The sequence below is a fragment of the Ciona intestinalis genome, chromosome 2 (genome assembly GCF_000224145.3).
Source record: "Ciona intestinalis chromosome 2, KH, whole genome shotgun sequence".
NCBI classification, from domain to species: domain Eukaryota; kingdom Metazoa; phylum Chordata; class Ascidiacea; order Phlebobranchia; family Cionidae; genus Ciona; species Ciona intestinalis.
The window spans coordinates 5658717-5680009 of record NC_020167.2 but is presented as its reverse complement, the minus strand read 5'-3'; the positions used below and the strand labels follow the sequence as shown (position 1 = coordinate 5680009).

At 38.9% G+C, this 21293-nt stretch overlaps 1 protein-coding gene across 4 annotated transcripts in view; it reads left to right on the top strand.

Annotated features, from left to right (window-relative positions):
• The first annotated feature begins 1065 nt into the window (after positions 1-1065).
• Positions 1066-21293, top strand: part of LOC100175245 (rho GTPase-activating protein 22) — a 40053-nt gene continuing 19825 nt past the window's right edge. Inside the window, exons 1-3 of one of the 4 annotated variants that reach the window (XM_018817641.2) lie at positions 1066-1280; positions 15275-15551; positions 15951-16038. In XM_018817641.2, the coding sequence (XP_018673186.1) occupies positions 1168-1280; positions 15275-15551; positions 15951-16038 (478 nt within the window). In that variant the 5' untranslated portion in view covers positions 1066-1167. Of the gene's footprint in view, positions 1281-5930; positions 7192-7851; positions 7908-13560; positions 14010-15274; positions 15552-15950; positions 16039-21293 lie in introns of those variants that run through there. The other 3 variants (XM_018817639.2, XM_026840025.1, XM_002131565.3) reach the window with 3 other exon arrangements.

The following is a 21293-nucleotide window of genomic DNA, read 5'->3' as shown; positions in this document are numbered from 1 at the left end:
GCGCACACACAGTCCTGTAACGTCACGAATCTGTGATTTTCTTAAAGATGTTTTTTTTTATATTATCTGCAGTAAACAAAGTAGGTATTAAAAATGCTCATCGCTGAAAAACAAAGCGTTTTTCGGCTTTGTTTATATGGCGTGTAGGTTTAAATATGTGTTACTGTGAATTCTAAAGTACGCCACCAGTTCTAAGATGATGTTTTTTTAACCCTACTATATATAAAATGTATTCAATGCGTTTTAGTAATCTAAAAAATGATGTTTTTACAGCATGTAGACGGGCATACTCAACATGTCGGATTTTCCCGCCTTGGAACCAACCGACATTCCATGCAGTCAAACAAATCAATTATAATCAGGTAGAATAGATTTAACACACTTGGTCGGTTTCCAGGAAACGAACTTGTGTTATAAGAAAGCGAATTTTTTATATCAGCGGAAGTAACTATGCTGTGCTGAAAATAGTTCACATTATCTTACGTATGGTGTACAAACACATGGCCAGTACGCATAGAAAGCAATGCAGCGTGAGATGTTTCGTTCGTTGCGGTGCAAGGCCGGAAACGACGATCAAATAACACATGCTGCCACGGCTAAGCTACTGCACTAACGAATACACAGAAAGAAATTTTGCTCAGCAATGTTAAACAGTGTAATTCTTATCAAGGGCTTTTGGTTAGGCAGTGATTCAGGAAATGGTGCAGAAAACTCTTTGTTCACGTTTACTATTCATAAAGCAATCAACTATAATTTTTTTTCTAAAAAATCAGGAAACTTACTTTGTAGGATAGACTGTTGTGTTAAAACATATGGAGCCTATGAGCTGCAGTATTAACTATGTGCTCTGGCTGATTAATATAACAGGTGAATAGGAATCGTAGTTAAGGTTGTCTGGCAGTCACTGAACAACTGCAAATTTTTATATTCTCCAGAGAACTCGTTGTAGAAACATAATCAGAGGTATCAGCAGCGTGTATTTGTTTGATTATTTCTTCAAAACGGTTCTATAGTACTGGTTCTAAACGGTTTAACACTATTTTTATTTAGGCAGACATTGAAAGTATTTTGACGAAATTGTAAAATATTGCTGTGCAAGCTTGTTGAAGGGGCGGGAGTGTTATACTATCATAAATCTCGTATAGATGTCATATATAAACTGAAAGTATGCAAAACCCGACGCGGTCAAATCGAGGGTTGCTCAATGGATTTGTTTCCACCGACTGTTGGGGTAGCTCTTGGAAAATGCGGGAAAGATCCGACTCTCTGCCCTACAGCAGGTAGGAACTGTTTGATGCGTTTTCAATATCACTACTATAGTACTGCTTCACACGACCTCGAGCGGAGTGAGAGCGCGTGCCTGGGACCAGAGGATATGTACTCGGATTTTGCCGATGTTACCATTGGGGGGGCTATATGGGTAGCGCAAATTGTCAATTTTTTTACGGGTAAGTATATGGTATTGAAACAGCGGGGATCTCTGTTATGTTGAAATGTATTTCATCTATTGATTTGTTAAATACCATGCAGTTTTAAAATCGGAACTGATTTTTTTGATTGAATGAATACAATTCATTAATGGACACTTTTATGCTCGCACGGCGGCGCATTTCCAAACGTTATTCCATTACCACTTGTGTAGCTTGTGGGCGATGTTTTCTTTCTTTTACTGCCTGACAATTTGGACAGATTATATCACTAGGTTAAGGATATACCCGTTAAATAAGTCTTACCCAAGGACACAAACCCACTAACCCACTTTGATATTAAATTCGAGCATTGAACTCGATATATCCTACGGTTTTTATCAGCACACTGGGCCACAGGGCTAAACAAATTAAATTACGTTATTATTGTTGGATTATCTACACAGTGATGGTAATGAATACATAAAGTATATATAAGGGTGAGTAGAAATGAGACACCTTCTCATTCTATTTTCTCGTCCTATTTTGTAGTAAACAAAGACTATAAATCAAAGAATTATAAATCCGTATCCTCACGACTCGCTTATTGTTTAAAACACGATCAAAATTTTTGGATGTTATGTGCTAAGGGTGTTCCGTCTTCCCCCGCTTTAACTAATTTATCCTCGCGCGGGGGGCAACTGTAGTAGTTTTCCATAATAACTGTACAATTCCATACGCCTATAGCAGTACATTACGTTATGGTGTATCGTGTTCTGAATGAATTTGTTTACATGACATTTAACCGTGGGAATTCCGACCAGGCAGGATCAAGTTGTGTCGACACTCGTTTTGTGATAGTCGTACGAACTTACAATGAATGGGATGTTTCGGCGAGTCGGTTTGTTTATAGTAATATTCCAGTTTCCCTTTACACGGTGGGAATCCGACACCACCCACCACTGCCCAACCTTTTGTAAAACTATAGAATAGAAAGGGCCGCGTGTGTAACTTGTGATGGTGGTGTAAGAAGAATAGATACATAGGTTTACATCATTGGAATGTCGGTGTTATAACTTCTATTTGTTTTGTAAAAAAAACACGAGACAGCTTAAAATACAAATAACAGTGTTTTATTCTTAGGGTTGATGCATATGTTTTGTGTTAGAACCATACACAATGGGTTGGGCATCGACAGTAAAACCTGTGTTGTGTCAGAAAGGTGTATTGTCCGCGTAAATGCCATTGCCAGGCCTATAAAGAACAGGCAGCAGATGATGTACGTTTATATAGACTGCTGTCATTCTTGAGAATTCAGGGACTTCCTTATCGTGAACCTACGCATGATCCAGGATTTATTAATAAACCGTGTCTTCCTTTTGTGAAGTATAAGCAGTAACCCTGTTGTCGTTGGATCAGTACAGAGTGCCTGTTTGCCGGATCAGGGCCAGAAATCTGTGTGTACAGGTAGTTGCAGACTGAAGCTATAGCACTTTGTCTTTCCAATCTGAAGTGAACATATTTGTTTTGAGTTACGTTTCTGCTAATACTTTCCTGTGATGACTGCACTCCATTGGTATTTTCCATCGAAACGAATGTACCTTTTGGTTTTACATTAGGTGACATAGCAGTGTGTTCAAAATGAAAATTCAGTTAATGAGTACACTAGCAAAGAAAGTGTTGTTTTTCGTGGCATTTGTCTATTACTCTGTTAGTTTTCAAAACAAAGCAGAAGTTAGTCAATGCAGGGCATTTGATAACAACATATGTGACAGCTACTCCGGCGTCACTTGGTCGTTGATATTGCAGGCACAGGCTTAAGCTGTAATCGGATATGTGATTAATAAATTCAATGCCGGGCATCGATGCCAGGCGTTTTGGGAATGCTTGCTAGCTTTAACAGTTGGCAAATACCCGGTGGGAATAAAGGTATTTTCTTCAGCATATACATTACCTGCCATTCTCACATACAAAATCAATCGAAGACATTAAATTGTTTCTAGTCGATCTTACAGAAGCGACTTATTTTGTGTAAGTCAGATTCTGATGCATCAGCCAAAAACAGGAAGTTAGCTTGCGCGCTTAGGGCCTCGTCTATGACGTCACAAAACAGCACGCGGGCTGCTCGAGAATAGGAAACGTTTGTTACTGCGTCAGAGGTGCGGGGCTGTTTAGGCAAATTAGAATTGCGGGCGTTTGAAGGTTGAGCAGTCGAATGAAATTTCAAGTTAGAGAGTTTGTTTCTGAAGCTTAAATGACACAAGCTGTATTTGGTTACGGTGGCGCCATTAATCTATCTATTAGGAATTTATATCAAACTATATAGGCTGCTATACCAACATTGGATAAATAATTTAGCTTTGCAAATTCGTCGTAGCGTCCTGAAAAGATGAGTGGGAATGTGCGAAGACAGTTTAAACCCAAATCCGCCTAACAGGGCGTTAAGCCACTGTTATGAGGGGATTTACAACTTACAATTAGCAACCGTTGTTGATGTGAAGGAACGCAAGCGTCTTCCTTGTTATGGCGCATGAAGCATAAATAATGAGTTTAATCAATATATTGACATGTTTCCGATCTACACACAATCAGTGCTTTGCCCTTGCTTCGTAATTATTGCTTTTCTACCGAGATTACGTAAATTCTGCACAGTTGTTTTCAGTTTCTGTTGGTACCAACATGTAGTAGACAAGCCAGACCGAGGTTGAAACGGCAGTCTGTAGGATTTTGTTGACTCAGTATCAAGCAGTAACTTTATTCGACAGTAAAGATATAGAAAATGCAGACATAATTTTACTTGTACCGAATACGTATATCTTAGCGAAATGCTGCGAGCAAACTACGCATCTAAACAGGGCGCATCATATAATTACTCTGTCATTTGCCAAATAAGGAGGAAGCGTTTAGGTCGTAAAACATTACCAGTTTGTAACGTTTTGCCATAATAAGTAAACCGACAGACAACGACTGCATAAAACAATATTGTTATATATACAGCAAGCATAGAAAGTTGTTGTTACCTAAAGCAGTGCATGTTATATAAAAAGTACTTTTAAGTAGGCAAATGACTACTACATTAGCCTTACTCAAACCTCGTACGATTTCAGGCGTTTCCTGTGTTCAAGCAGCACGTAATGGAAAAGATAAGATGACTTGTGCAAGAATTCTTCTATTCGTTTGTTCTGTTGCATGTTGAGCAGAGGTTGATATTGTCCGTTAAGAAATATGCAGATAGAAAGAACTTATTCGTTCTATAACGCAACAGTTCATAAATTAAGTCGTGAGTCGTTGAGTTTAAACTTGCACGGTTTAAAAGTCCGCTTAATCGGTGGTTAAACTGAATTAATAGTCCGTGTCCATTTCCAAGCTTGGACCAGAGTCGACCCCTGGTCTGTTCTGACAATAGTGCTGCCATTAAACGTTCCATGCTCCGGAAATTATTTTAGCGAATCGTTTTGTTGCGTTTACCAAGACTGTTGGCTTGCAATACGTGTGCGAAAGTCTTTGAATATCTACCATTGTATTACACGCTTATTGTGAATGGAAACTTGCGACAAGCAGGAATAGCATGGGTGCTTTCTAAACTGTAAGTTTCGATTGCAGTAGCAGCTGATGTTGTTAAGTTGTTTAGATATCAGGTTCGGTTCGTACATACCACTTACTTCTGCATTGTTGTTTCAACCGCTACAGTAGGGGTTATGTTATGGTTTTTGTTTGTGAATTGTATTTTTACGTATAGTGGATGGGGAAAATGGGACACCTTTTTATTCTATTATCTCGCATCATTTGTAGTAAACAAAGAACATTCAAAGAAATGTATAACCGTATTATCACGACCTTTACATAGTCATAGACCACTGTGAATTGTTTCAAACACGATCAGGTTATTTTTATATTTAGTGCTAAAGGTGTTCCGTCTTCCCGACCCTAACTATATCTTATCGACATATAAGCAGGTCAGGTGCGTAAGCAAAAATACCGGTTCAAAACGTACCAATGTTTATATTAGAGCAGATTCACTAAGAGAGAAGAATGACCAAGCATCGCTGTCCTGGGTTTGAAACGAATCGATGCTTGCTGCGAATGCGTCCCGATTTTAATCGAATTCCACTAACCTAGATCGGATTATGCGGCTCAACCGGGAAGCGACCGAACTTCTAGGTTGGTCTATCGATTCGCTCGTCGTGTGTAGTAGAGAGTTTTAGGTGGTGGTTAGTAACGGCTTTCTTTTAGTATAGTATATGTGGTTATAGGTGTATGACCTAACTAGCACATTAACCAGGTTTTGCACCCACACGAAATCACCCATATTTTAATACCTACTGTAGTGTAATGACGCCAACGTTTTTATATAATCAGAATATACTATTATCCTGGATTGAAATATAGGTTGAACCAGCTAGTGAAATGAAAGAATCAGTTAAGTATGTTTCTCGGAAATCGAAAGTCTGGTAAAGTTTTATTTGCTTTGTTTGCACTGTGCGTATTGCAACCAGAAAGATATTTTTAAATATCAATGTGTTTCAGGGTGTTTAGGGACTTGTATGCCGTAGGCTTACTTTGAGTGAAAATCAGCACCTTCTCTTCGATCCAGATTAGGACACCCGTACTTACTGTGCTCGATGATCCGGAAACAATAAACTTCAAATCCGGATCAGAGAAGATTGTGGTTAAAACGAACATCGCCCAGTGATAAGAACACGCCGTGCCCTTCTCCTTGCCTACGACGTCGCTAACCAATGCGTCAGAAAGCATGAAGAGCGTATAGTCTGTTCCGCTGTTACGTACGAAAATTGTCTCAAAGTGAGATTTCATCGCTTCACGACCATACACTGCCAAGCAGACAATAGCACGGACCACTTCAGACAGTCTAGTCCGTGTTTAACACAACAATGGAAGTGCCACGGCGGCCAGCGAGAGAGGACTTGTTCGATTCTGTAATGCGCGAAATACGGTGCATGGATCGATCCCGGGTTTCACGGCACGGTATTGCGGATTACGCGGCTTACAGCAGGACAGCATCTTTCGACTCAAACCGTAATAGCTCGTCAAACAGTAGCAGCGGTTCTGCAGTAACTAATAGGCACAAAGCGCCGTCTGACCCTCCCCCTTTACCACCAGGCCCACCAATGAAACCAATTAGGCGCAATAAACCACCTGTGTCACCTAAACCAACCGAATTACGAGTACTGGAGAGAAAAAGTACGATGGATGAACAACGAATGAGCACCGAGCTGCACGAGATCTTAGAGTCCGCCTTCCCAGACGACACGAGGAAGCGAGGATCATCCGCTCCTCATCCGACTCCAGAGCACGATCTTGAGTCAGATGACCAGGGGAGCAAAAGTGCGACTTTAACAGCTGGCATGGTACCTACATACGAAACTATAGAAGCCGCTCCAATAGCATACATTGATGATTTCGAGGAAGATGCAAAGGAAGATAACGAAACTCTTCATAATGATGTTGCTCCGGACAGCGTCTCGTGCTACAGTTTCTTGTCTGACGAGAGCGAATGGGACGTGACAGACGACAATGTATCTCGATGCTCAATGGCAAGTGGCGAGTTGATTGACGTGAAGACGAAGGAAAACAACAGCAAACAAAACGCGGGAAAGCGATTCAAGAAGAAGTTTTCGAAAGCTGCGGCTCATAAAGATAAAGTAGGGGCGCTTTGGGACGCTGCTGCTGGAAGTGCTTCTGGTCAATTGAAGAAATTAAAGCAGAAGAGCATGCGGTTCAAGGATGTAAAGGGAACCTCAATGAGTCTGCCAAGGTTTACGAAGTAAGTTTAATGTAACACATTTTAGAATAATGAATGCTCTTCGCTCGTTTTTATTATGGTTTGTCAATATGTTTCAAGTATACCGACGGTAACATATGCATAATATAAACGAGATTACATATATATATAGAGAGACTAAACTGTAGTAAAAGAGCCGTACGAAAGGCATTAGACAGCAGTTTGACAGTTTCGGTTTTCGTTTGCGTGACAAAAGGTACAAACGTACAATACCCCCGTATAGAAGACAGAATTTCTATGTTTTGCTGTTTGTAATGATGTGTATTAGTAAGAATACATATTTAAGTTTATTGATTGAAGTTTTTGACACAACTCTTTTGGTTTTATCAAATTATTCTTGGTTCGGATTTTTTTTGGTAACTGTGACGTGGGAGCCTAGTATTTTAAATTGAATTTTAAGCAGCCTTCGTCTTGTGTTTACTTATCCCCACTAGCAACGTTGGCGCATCGCACACTTAGTAGCAATTGAAACCCCTTAAACTGGACAAGTGCTACAGAGTAACCAAGCTGTATAGTAAAGTAAGCTACGCTTTAACTGGTCGGTCACGTTAAGCGCATGTTTCAACGAATTAAACGCTTAGTTAAATACCATCACATTTAAACGGGCGCACTCTGTAGTGTAGTTTAAGTGTACAGCATGTCGACACCTATGTTGAAATGAAATTGCGCAAGTTTCAAAGGCCTGGGAAATCAAAAAGGTAAAACGAATTTTGTATTTACATTAGATATTGTATAATCGGATACCACAACATAACATAAATCATATTTAACCTGGCTGAACTAGCTATACCTTATTATTTTACCCGGGCCAGACCTTTCGTCTGTTGATTCACGGTCCAAGAGTTCGAGTTTGATCCACTCGGCGACACATTAATTATTTATACCCTTCGACAAAATGTCTATAAAGATGATTACGTTTTCAACTAACACAAGCCCCTTGTTTGCATAATCCATTGTGCACTTGTATTGTAATTTTGACAAAAATTCGAAATTCATAATATGGTTGCTGTATTAGTGTATTTGGTACGGGTAGCAGGGTGTGCGAAGCGACAATATACTTTTAGATATATCGTCGTATGGTAGAGTGGGGTAAGATGGAACACCTTTTTATTCTATTTTATCGTCCCATTTGGAAGTAAACGAAGAACATTAAAAAAACTGTAAAACCGTATCCTCGCGAATTCCATAGACGTTGGTAACTGTTTAAAACACGATCAGCATATTTGGATATTATGTGCAAAAGGTGTCCCGTCTTACCCCACGGTACTATATAAACCTCTCGTTTTGTCTTTTGTGTCAAACGGTCTTGCTGGAATTAGTTGACGATGATTCAGGGGTATATGTTCATTTATCAGTCATCATTATTTATATTGGTAACGGAATAGGAAGCGTAGGATTAACCAGCAGGACGTTTTAATATATAAATAATCCTGCAACATATAGATGTCTTGTTATAACCAAACAACAAGCGTGTTCGGGAAGTACGTCGTTGGAAATACGTTGCTATATACGCATTGTTCTTGTCACCAGATGCCTTAACAACACGGTGCTTGTAGTGATTGTGTAAGTTTGATTATTTTGTAGGATGGGGGAGACTGGACACCTTAGCACATATTATCCAAATATCTTGATCGTGTTTTAAATAATTTAAAACGGTACCTAGCTGGTGGTCGTGAGAACACGGTTTTTATATTTTTTTGAATGTTCTTTGTTTACCACCAAATGGGACAAAAAATAGAACAAAAAGGTGTCCCATGTTTCCCCATCCTTTACCATATAGTTTTAAACAACAAACCATTTAATGGTTTTTATTATTTCAATACTATTGAAGAACTCTGTTCGTTGCAAGCATGACCTTCGTTTAAATTACCTCCTTACTCGTATAGTATATAGCATTTGTACAGTTATAGTATAGCATTTGTATAGTTTGCCCGCTGGTGTGATGTTGTGGGGAGTAAAATGTACAAGTGGTCATGTTTGCTTATCAAAAGTTATTGTTTCACTTGAGATAAATCTACTGCGGTTAAATGTGTTGTTTTTCTAGTCTTCGTTATACTTTAATCACTAATGTGTAACTTACTTTATCCTTGCGTGGTCGGAAAGCGACGGTCGTTCTAACACACTTTTGTTTTGACAACCTATTAGTGACCAGTTGGTTGAGGCAATTGTCGCTAAGTTTCTTGCCTAGTGACACATACGCCTTGAACACATACCTAAAATTGAAATTGAATGTATTGTAAAGTCAAGTCCACCACTATTGTTTCGATAACCTCTCCAACTCTTATAAACTAAATGGCAAGCCCTTTCCAACCTAATCCCAGTGAGAGTGCCTAAAGTATTTTTTGCTCGAATTGTGTCCTTGGGGTGCTGCAAATATGCCAATTGTTTGCAGGATTTAAAGTTACAAGAACATACTTAGTAGGGTGGGGGAGATGGGACATTTTTTATTCTATTTTCTTGTCATATTAGGTGGTGGACAAAGAACATTCAAAGAATTAAAAAAACGTATCCTCACGACTTCTATATAGACCGTTGTTAATTGTTTAAAACACGATCCGGATATTTTAATATTTTGTGCTTAAGGTGTCCCAGCTTCCCCCACAGAACTTTATGTCCATGGGCCCATGGCAATACTAATGTGTGCGAACCGGTAACGATTAAAAATTCAACCACTTTCCTGCGTCAATATAAAAGCTACAATACAGCAGTGATAATATGCTCTGTTTATATTAACACGTTGTTTCGCATACTTCAAAATAAAGCAAACAATTGTGCAATACATAGCCAACGTGACTGGTCCGTTTGATTAATCACTAATTACATGTTGTCTATGCGTGAGTTAGCTTTACTGCTCCTAAGAGGCCTCTATATGAGCATAGCACGTGATATATGGTTTACTGCGCCAGGAATTACACATAGGGGATTTTCTGCATCGTGATAATTATAAATTCCCATTATCATGTTATATCGGTATGATAATATACCCGTATCTATTCAATGCTATACTTCATTATAAAGAAAAGCAGGTTTTACTTGGAAAGAGACTTAAAATTAAATGACTTCATTTTTGTAACAATTTACCCATTTTGTTTTTCTGTCACCTCTCCTTAAATATTGCATTGGTTTGCTGGCTATATTCTTTCGCCCAGCAGGACAATTTGTGTTGAGTACAACACTGTATATGCCACATACATCGATTAGTTTGTATCCAGTCTCGCTTTTCGGTTGGATTGAATTTCTTGCGTATCGTGTAATAATAAGAGTAGGTGAATAATTTATTGTATTGATTAGTTTGACGAAGGCCCTGATTTGAAAAAAGAGTTTTAAAGTGCACGTGGGGATTGCCCCACAACACTTTCAGGCAACGCAGAAGTATTTAGTTTCGAATAAATCAAGTTGTTTTTTGAAGAAAGCTGATAAAATATTTTTTACCAGTTTTTTTTTTATTGTTTTTGATGGTATTTTTCTTCCGTATGGTGGCAATATAGAGCACAGTTGTTCCACATCGAAGGAGGATGAGTCAAGTATTATTACGTATAACAGGAAATCATAGTGAAGCTGTTGCCTGTTACTGAATTTCAGTAACTCATACGCCGTTGGTTGCTGTTATAAGTCAACTTTCAGTGGTTCGTATATTCGCACCGTTGTGTTAGCTGGTGTAACGATTTTCTTTATTTTGAGCAGCGCAACGGTACAGTTGAGGGCAACGTGTAATAAAATGATCTTTTAACTGCTTAAGTATTGTAGGTTTTTCTTTAATTGCATTCCTTGTATGAGAGATTGTATTATATTGGTTCAAGTTACGCTGATAGTGCAATTATGTTAGGGTCATTTGATAAACCTTTAAAAAAGTTTAAAGTATTACGCAGCAGTCATATGGGTTGTGACGCATTGTATATGTATGTAGTGGGGGAAAGTCAGAACACCTTTAGCACATAATATCTAAATATTCTAATCGTTTTTTAAACAAAACAACGCTATATTAGAGTCGTGAATATTCCTTGTGTATTACCGAATTGAGCGAGAAAATAGAATGAAAGGTGTTCCTCCAGCCACCCTACTACATAACATCTGAGTTATGAGGTATCGCTTATATATCATGCGCAGTTGAGTGTCAGATCTATAAAATGTGCCTATTTGCGCGTCAGAAACTTTTCGGTGCACTTAAAAGTTCACTGTATACGTTGTATACGCATAAGCGCTTCGGTTGTCCCAGTTTCTATGAACGATTTTCGAATAGTTGGTTTTGTTGCAAAACTTCACCGAATTTCGGCGACTAGAAGCTAAGTTTCGATTTTTTTGCACGGGTGCGTCATTCTCTATCTGGTTGCGTTTAGGAGGCTAATTGTGTTGGACAGCGAGCGACGTTTTTATGGAATTTTAATTAAAAAGGAAAAAGCGTTAAAAGCTGAAGGTTTAAGCAATGTGTATTCTTCGAAACTGCTTTTAGCTTTCGTCTCAGCCAATAAAAACATGAACTTCTAGATAAAATATAGAATATAAGCTAGATAGTAGAATATAGCAGCGATTCCCATGTGAGAGCCCAACTTTGTTATACCATATTGCCGGAAATCAGCGATGGCGGTTAGTGTTGCAACAAACCCACGCCAATATAGACGATTCTATTGTGTAGAATTGTCGTCTTAGAGCTCTTAGTTAAACTATTTCTAGTACTGACTGCATATAGTAGTGTGGGGGGAGATGGTACATGTTTTCTCTCTATTTTCTCGTCCCATTTGGTAGTAAACAAAGAACTTTCAAAAAATTATAAAACCGTATCTCACGACTCCGATAGATTCTGTTAATTGTTTAAAACACAATCAGGTTATTTAGATATTTAAACATTATTTGCTAAAGATGTTCTACCTTACCCCACAGTACTATAGGCTCTTAACAAATCTACCAGCGTAGTTATTTATAAACATATTGCCAACTAATCGGATTATTGAGAACTAATCGTAACCATAAAGGATTTCAATTCATTAAACAACTCAGAGTGTTAATTTTAAGGGTCAGTTCGTTTTAATGCAGACGACATTTGAGTGTATAATTCTGCGGGAGTGCTGCGGTTTTATAGATTACTCCGAATTTCCTCGCAGCTCTTTCAGAATTCATTCATAGGCTTATCAGTATTCTCATTTCATGTTATACGCTCAGTGGATTCGACACAGCATAGCATATTGCTTTTATTTTAAAATTGTCAGCCAAAAGTTACCATGTCAGTAAAATATAACATAAGATATTTAACAACAGTTGTTTTGTCACAATATATCCTGTCTTTTCATATTTTTGAAACTTAGCTACCGTAATCGAAGAGACAAGTTAAGTTATTATTATATGTTGATTTAGATAAGTTAAAGAAGGCATCATGTAAGACTGCATTGTTTATTACCAATATGTAGCAGCATTACAGTTTGTTGCTTTAAGTTACAACTCCAGCTTTGCCTGTCATCACTTCGACAGATCGCATGACGTTCGCTATCAGCACTCCACTTTACAAGTTGTGCTTTGACCGAACAGAAAGGCACAGCGTGATACAGCAGTAATGATTGTTTAACACAGAACTGCAAGTTAGAACAACAGTATAGGTATTGCTACAGTCAGCCTCATACTTAACAGAAAACAACAGAACGTGTATTGTTGCTATACAGTCAGTTTTATACATGACAGAAAACAGAAGAAAGAGTATTGCTGCAGTCAGTTTGTGACATAAATTTGAGAGTTTGCATCGTCCTTGTTTATGTAACAACTGCGTCAATCAAATTTAGGTTTCGAGCCCAGATTCTTGGAGCGTAGATACTTAATGATTCGAACCAGTTTCCGCTATTCCTTCGCTGACGCTGGTTGCAATTCCTCACGTATTAAGCTGACTAACTTCGACATATGTAATGATTCATAGCTGTAAGTCATAAGAACTGACGATGAAAAGGGGTATATGGCCTAGTATTGGTTTCTGTATGGTGTTGTTTTAATGCGTGGTCCAACGGTTTTAAATATTTTGACGTCATCCGTAATTCGAAACATGTTTGTGTACTGCATTATTTTATTGGGCACGTGAGATTATGGTAACATAACACTGTGGGGGAGGGACACGTTTTCCTGCTTGGAACACAAACTTTAGAGTGCGGTCGATACTAACGCTGTACAATCACTATTTATGACGTCGACAATAACAACTTAGCATTGTTCGAATCGCAACCAGAGCGAATTAATTAGAGCGCGTTAGCTGGATCACCCGCGTTGTCAATCTGACTTAATTAACCGATTTCACGCTAATGGGCACGGCTGTCAAATGTGCAGAAGTCAAGTTGTTTAATTCTGTGTATGATTTTGTTTTATTTATTTGTATATTTTGTAAAATGACACAGATTAGGTGTAAGTCTAAAAAGAATGACCGACAACGTGCTGTATTTGGTTCAATGTTACTTGCTTTGGAATATTGAGTTTTTTATTTGGAACAAAGTCTAAGAGCGACTTGGCAAACTGAGGAATTCTTCTAACTTGCCAAATTAAATGAACAACGACACAATGTCCGGGCCATCCATGCGATTCAAGAAGGGCCGACAGTCCATGAAACAACGCGTTGAGAAATATACGCGGAGATTATCAATGGCCACTGGAAAACTTCGGTCTACAGATCGGTGTAGCGAGGGTTCCGACACCGCGGAATTCTCCTTCGAGTCTGTGTCGGACACCCCGGGTTTGTCGGACTCTGTGTTCCCGCGTTCCCCAATCGTCTCACCGAAGAGGCGGCCAATGTCAGCCGTGGAAAAGCGTCGATCAAGCAGTTTAGATGAGCGGTAAGAGGAGAATATTGGACGTGCAGGGTTGTGTACATGGTGGAAATAGTTATTATATACCTCTTGTTCATATACACGGCACATTCGATGTGGTTTACGTATAGTTTATTTTAGACGATCGGTAAGATACGAATATTGGGTGCTATACTGGGTGGTTCTGAGTTGTACGGAAACCGTTATAAGGACATCTTGTTCATATACATAGCGAATTTGATGTGGTTTACTTGGTTTAATGTTTGGAATGAATAATTTTAATTTGATTCAATGATGAAGAGTTGTTTAACCTGGTTTATTATGGAAAGGACACCTATGTTTTCTGGTCATGTAATTATTTATTTGTATAGTATTAGTGTGGTGGGGAAGATGGGACACCTTTAGTACCTACTATCCAAATATCCTGATCATGTTTCCAACATTTAATAACGCAAAAGGTGTCCCATTTTCCCCACCCTCCTATATACAGAATACAGTTCAATCCGCGAGTTCTTTTACTGGGCAATATTTGAGAGCATATAGCTAGTTCCGCTGCCAGGCCGTTGTACCTTTGATGTCTTACATTAACGTTGGCGAGATTTCATCGCCGCTATTACGTATTAAACTTCCAATTCCCAACCGAGTATTCTCATTGCCACAAATTCCCATCTGACCACAATCCCGGCCCGATGACGTAAGAGAAACTCTCCCTCTGTGTATTAGTTTCACTTGTACGTTACTCCTATAATCCCCAGTGCCGATGAATACGCTTAACTGGTTTTACAGTGTCGCAAACGGAGCTATATTTGTTACCCGTGAATGACACTGGTTATTACATATGTGTTGTAATTATAATCACGAGTTAAAATGATTCATCGTACTCACTTTGGTTGCTTCTACTAAAATAGTTTTGTACCTGTATGACTTCTTTATAATTGCTGTAGTCTTTTTATATTATTTGCTGTCTTCCGCTATGGGATCAACAATGCATGCGCCAGCTGAGTGACAGCTTGAAGAGCTTCGCGATTAATTATCCCCAATGTGTAATGGCATCACGTGCATACATTATGCATGGTTAACTAAGTGCTACACTCCCTATGTGTTGTGGTACACTGAAAGGCGGAGATGGGTATTTTCAAAGGAGGATTTTAATTTTACACAATGTTATTTTAACACTTCCGAAGTGACCGTTTAACACCATTCACACAACGCATTATCGTTGATTAATAAAATCTTTCGAGTAATTATTACTTTCTATTAGCATTTTTGCTTACATTCCTTTGTCTTTGCAGAACTGGAAGTGGAAAAAGTATCGACAGCGCGAACCTCAGCAATAGTCCTTCTTCAAACGGCCACGGGGAAGATTACAAGCTCTCGCCGCTCCAAGAAAACTCTTCTACACTACCTACCGGACATAAAGGTAGCCCGAGTAGCAGCCACCAGGAGGGGCTGAAGAGTGGATATTTAAAAAAGCTCGGCAGTAACAATTTTAAGAACTGGTCCGAACGCTGGTTTGTGGTGAAGGGGGATTCGCTACATTATTACAAAGACCCGGAAAGCAAGCACTTGGTAAGTTTAAAGCAATATTTTACTTTGCCGGGTATATAAAGTAGGGTGGCGTAAGATGGGACATTTTTTATTCTGTTTTTTTTTTATTCTATTTGGTAGTAAACAAGAAACATTCAATGAATTATAAAACCGTATCCTCACGACTCCCATAGACCGTTGATATTTGTGTAAAATACGATCAGGATATTTGGTTATTATGTGCTAAAGGTGTCCCGTCTCCCCCTATCCTACTATACTATAAACGTGTAAGTTTTATATATAGAGTGGCAACGTTCTACCTTGTGTACATGTATGCGGGTTAAATGTCGCCATAAATTCTTTTTGCACTTCGTCGTTTGCGGCTAAGTATTAAAGAGTCGCGTTGGCTGATTCTTTGTCACAAATCGGTTTTCAATGCAGGGCACCATACCGCTTCTGGGATCGAAAGTTAACGTCTTGCCGGCAAAAGCGAAGGACTCGAACAAGTACACCTTCGAAATTACGCCAGGTTAGTCGCCCACATACTTGTTTCTCTTTACCAAATCTCTATAATAATGTGTGTGCTAAAATAATTGAGATCAAATCTAAACACTATTAAAGTATTTATTATCTACATACTTGTTTAGCTTTACAAATTCTCTGTCTACACTAATGTGTCTGCTAAGATGATAGAATTGGGTTTATCAGTAATTACAGTGATGTTCATTGAAATATGCGTAGCTGTGGCGAAATTGGACCTCACAGGGGGTTGTGAGGGTACTAGACCGCGTGAGGTTGTAGTCAAGAACGTCAATTAACTTCTGAAGTGTCTGAATCATGTATTTTGTTTGAATACCTTTGCAATCAAGAAATTCCATAGGTTTGGTAACCCCCCTATATTGACGTGTGTGCTTTGTATGATAGAACACTCCACGTTTGAAGAGCTTTTCCTAACAAGTACTTCAACAATTTATCGCCGACTGTTTATAAAATCTTTCCAAGGGCTTCGTACACCTATCTTGCCAATATTAGCAATGCTGAAACAAGATAATTAAGAGCAGTTTGCATATTTCAGTAAAACCAGTTCGTTTCTAGTGCGATTTATTATTTGCCAGCCAATTTGGTTACTACATGTTACAATGAAAATGATTTGTTATTTTAACCCACCGGTGTCGTCTAACCGATGACATTTCAGGCGGCGTTAATTTCCTAAATGTATATTCAAACCCCTGCCTCGGAAACCGATTACGAAGTATAATAACCATCTCGCTTGTGGTTGCACCTTGTCTGCGGTCCCCGCACTCAGGATATTACCCGTTTATAAGATTTCTATGAAATCCAAACATTGCTCATTGGAAGATTGGTGTACGACCCTTCAACCTTAGTTCTGTTGGTACAACAGCTTGAGCGAGGAACCTACAAACCGCATTTCACGTCATTATTCCGGTAAACCTATATTTGCTCGAAAAGTGGGAGTTTGCTGCTATTGTTTTAAACTTGTACAGGTTTGCGTTCGATACAAGCAAATAAGACCTTTGTAACATACGATCCAGCCAGGATTCAATTATATTTTAATAAATTACCCATTTCCACGTTTGGAATTTGCTCTGATATATATGTTAAGTGTTTAAGATAAAGGGGGCTGACATTGGCCTAGTTTAAACACCTCGACACTTGCTGCCACTTAGGCTCTATATCGGCAACCGTTTTTACGCGCAGTCTGTCATAAACTTTGTCCGCTTTTTTTCGGCGTCTGTGAGTCGCCGCGGCCTATGTTATTTCCTGGTCGATGTGCGCTACCTAGATTACCACCTGAATGCTGCTTATTGAGAATGGCTAGACGTTCCTTTTGCGCGTTGAAAAATAGATTCTTTATGAACCTTTGTTGCACGTTAAAGTGCCGATTGATAACGCCGCTTCCAAATTGCCTCGCGGTCAACAACGCTTAATGAAAAATGGAAGCCGATACGACTTGATGCCGTCAGTATACCTTACGCAGACCCGTGCAGTGACCAATGTGTTTATAAATTTAAATATTCTAATTAAATAAATGTTTAGGGTTAATTCTTTTGGCCGACATTCTCGTATTTTGGCAATTGTAGTTTTTAAACTTTATAATTTACCCATACAGTTATGACAGCTATATATAAAGACAAGTGGAGATTTTTGGTTTTCAGACGCCATATTTACCAGCAAAACAGTCTAGCACGAGAAATAACACAGAATTAAAAATTACCCCGTTTTACATTACTTAATATATTTAGGAGAACGAATCTTTTTTTTTACGTGATTAAATTTTTCAGTAATTTACTGAATGCGGTTTTAGTTTCTTGACCGCAGTATCGTGTGTCCACTCAATAGGGCAGTAACACGTGACTTGGGGTTAAAGGTCACTGCAGGGGGCAGAAGGTCAATTGGACTTTGAATTCTGACCCATTTGCAGTAGTAAGCTTACCCTTAATCTTAAAGATGAGTTACTTACTAATTCTAACCCATTTATCAAAGCAAATCCCACGATATTTTGTGTGTTTTTTCAAATTTGGCAAACAGTGTACCAGTTTTGTGGTAAATCAAATTCTCAATATTTGCAGCTTCTTTTTAACACTTTGTCTGCAATTTATGCTTCCGAAATAAACGGAAGGTTTTAAAAAAGCCTGGTTTACAATACAAGCAAGCGATTTCACCGTTTGAAGCCTTTCATTTCCAATGTACCGTGTACTTACATATCAACAGTGTTTCCAAACTATAAAACTGCTTCACTCAGAGTATCAGCCGTGGTTCAAATATGGAAACACTAAAATAAAAGGGTAGAGCCGTCTCGGGTAGATATTATTACACTTATGCGGCGACCGTGCTTTCCTGTGTTAACAAATACGCGAGCCTTTTGAGGGTGTATCTGGAAAAAGGTAACCAGATACAGATTTAAACGTTAAAATTTAGCGCAGCATTTGTTTGCAGCATGTTTATTATAGGAGTTTTCTTATGGTTAAAGAAAAAAAAAACAGTTGTTTCAGAAGCTTGTTGAAACTTAAATAGCAGGACATCGAAATGGCATTTTAAAAAAGCAAAAAAAAATGTAACCAGACCTTCCGATTAAAATTGTGAAAAACTTTATAATAGTTTTTCAATCGTTGCTCCTGGTCGCTGCCCAACCGAGAAGGCAAGTTCAGGAGGCAAAGTTGACGAGCGCAGCTGGTAGTTTGCGTTTTTATAAGCTCTTGTTCGGCTTGTCGTAAATTTCTTCAAACGACCGAGAATAGGTTTCACTTTAACCGCCGCCGCAGTAAAACCGGTGACTGCGGATCGATTTTCACCCTGGTTGCGTCACCGTCTAACTCTGCTCGCTACAGTGGTGCACCAGATACGGGTATTATACAACCACAATGCAAAATCTTCACTCTTTGAACTCGATACTACTTAACTGTGCGATTTTTCTTAATTCTCTAGTAAAGGTGTTAACGACCACATTTGAAGTGAAATTGAAGAAGTTATATTGTAGGGTGGGGTAAGATGAGACACTTTTTTATTCTATTTTCTCGTCCGATTTTGTAGAAAACAAATAAAATACCAAGAATTATAAAACTGCAGCCTCACAACTCCTATACGACCGTTGTTAATTGTTTAAAACACGATCAAGATATTTGGATATTATGTGCTAAAGGTGTCCCGTCTTCTCCCATCCTATTATACATTGAGTCATAAATAAAGATGAGTAGGCATTTGACTCAGGTAACTTCGCTTCACTTCACGCTTTAAGTTTTATAGCATCACTATGATACGCTCACTTTATATTGTCGGTTGTCCAACTTAGACAAGCATGTGACAATCAACGGGACTGAGTACACGGGCAAATTCTCAAGATCTCCAATTAGTGTCAAAGACAGACCATTCTATAGTCAAGTTAGAAGTTATTAAAAAGCTTACAATGTCGCCTATAATCCCACACAAGAAGCGTTTATCCCGGTTGCCATTGATCCGGTTATTAATAGATCTAAGTAACAATGCGCGGATAACACCATCACAATGATTCTTTCATTGTCGAATTTTATATTATTGGCACGTGTTGCCCGCCGCAGGTTCAATTCAGCCGTCTAGCCGTAAGTCACACTCGTAAATTTTGTTCGGCAACCCCCCTAAAAGCAGTTAAATTAGCCTCGTAATGTCTGTGTTTAGCAGTGTTGCCGTGTACCTTTTAACTTCTCTAAAATCTTTTTATTGGAGGCGGTGAATATCTTTTTAGGTTAAACCTCTCAACACTGGGCGTTAGGAATTCACAGATTGCGCAATTATTGCGACGGTGGCGTTGTAATTGTGTACTGAATATCCGCTATATGTAAATGAGTGGGCAACGTTCATTAAACGGCTGGCACCTTTATGAGCAAGATATGGCATGTTGTTCTTCTAGTTTTAGTTGGGTCAATAACCTGAAGGTTGTAATTTATGAACCAAGTAGAAGTGGAACTTATAATGCAGCATATTGTGCAACTAAACTAACCTGCCGTTTGCTACCATATTTTAAGGTGTTTATATATAGTAGGGTGGGGAAAGATGGGACACCTTTACATTTTATTTTCTTGTCCCAATTGGAAGTAAACAAAGAACATTCTAAGACTTATAAAACTGTTTCTTTATGACTTCCATATACCGTTGGTAATTGTTTAAAATACGATCAGGATATTTGGATATTATGAGCTAAAGGTGTCCCGTCTTACCCAACCTTACTATATCTTTGATCACGGAATAAATTCTTCGTTACAACCGTCTTGTCCATATACCAACATAAACATTGCTCAAAAACGTGTCGTCCTCTTAGCGTTTTTCACCGGGGTGGTTCGTCGGTCTTTTCCGTGTAGTCTCTTGTTTCTTAAAGCAACGAAGGTAGACAGACGTCGCTGTGGTAGCGTTTACAGGGTATAAGACCTGCATAAGTTGCCTCTAGTATAAGGCATATAGTGGTACTTGTGAGTGCTGTTTGTACCGGACATCCAGGCGTAATGCAGGAAGCAGACGCGTGTTTACAGTAAATGTTGCGGTTTACTAATTGCCCCTGTTAAACAGAGATGTTTGGCGATACAACACCTTTCGTAGCCTTTCCACTGCAGCTCGTGGCCGTTATATAACTTAAGTGTTTGATTTGTGTGCGGGAAAACAAGATATAGACGAAGTTCTCAGAACGAATGACGTTTGCTTTCAGAAAGTTATTAATTTTCTGTGTTATCAGGCAGCGTAGCAGTTTTAATATCAGTTTAAGGCAGCAAGCCGTTTTAACTAAGGTGTTTACTCGCTGTTTTGCTGTTCAAAACACAGGTATTTGCCGTTGGAAAGCGTCGTCTTTGTGAAAGCTATCTTTTCCTATTCTTTTCAGTTTGTGTTCCTACAAAGAGAGCCGTGTAAGTTCGGTGCTTTTAAGCGATACCAGATTTAAATGGCCCGAACCGTTTCATTGTGTCGAGTGCTTCGCTCCCTCTAATTGAGAAGCGACGCTTCGCTTGTTTGTTTTTTGTATTTGTTTTGTGTCTGGTTTGCACGCTTTTCACCGTACCCTTATGGCTCAATGTACACGCAAATAAACCGATGTCGACTGCCAAGTAACCGGCTGCTCGTTTTTGTGATAAAACCTAACACCCACAATCTGCACACCATTGTTACATCATAATATTCCGTTGACTTTTGCCAGTTCCTTGTACTGCGCAAATACAGTTGAATAATAGGCCGCACTAAATCACAATAGACGGAATATTTGGGGAAGTTCATTTCGCTGTAAAAAATATCCCATAAAGTTTT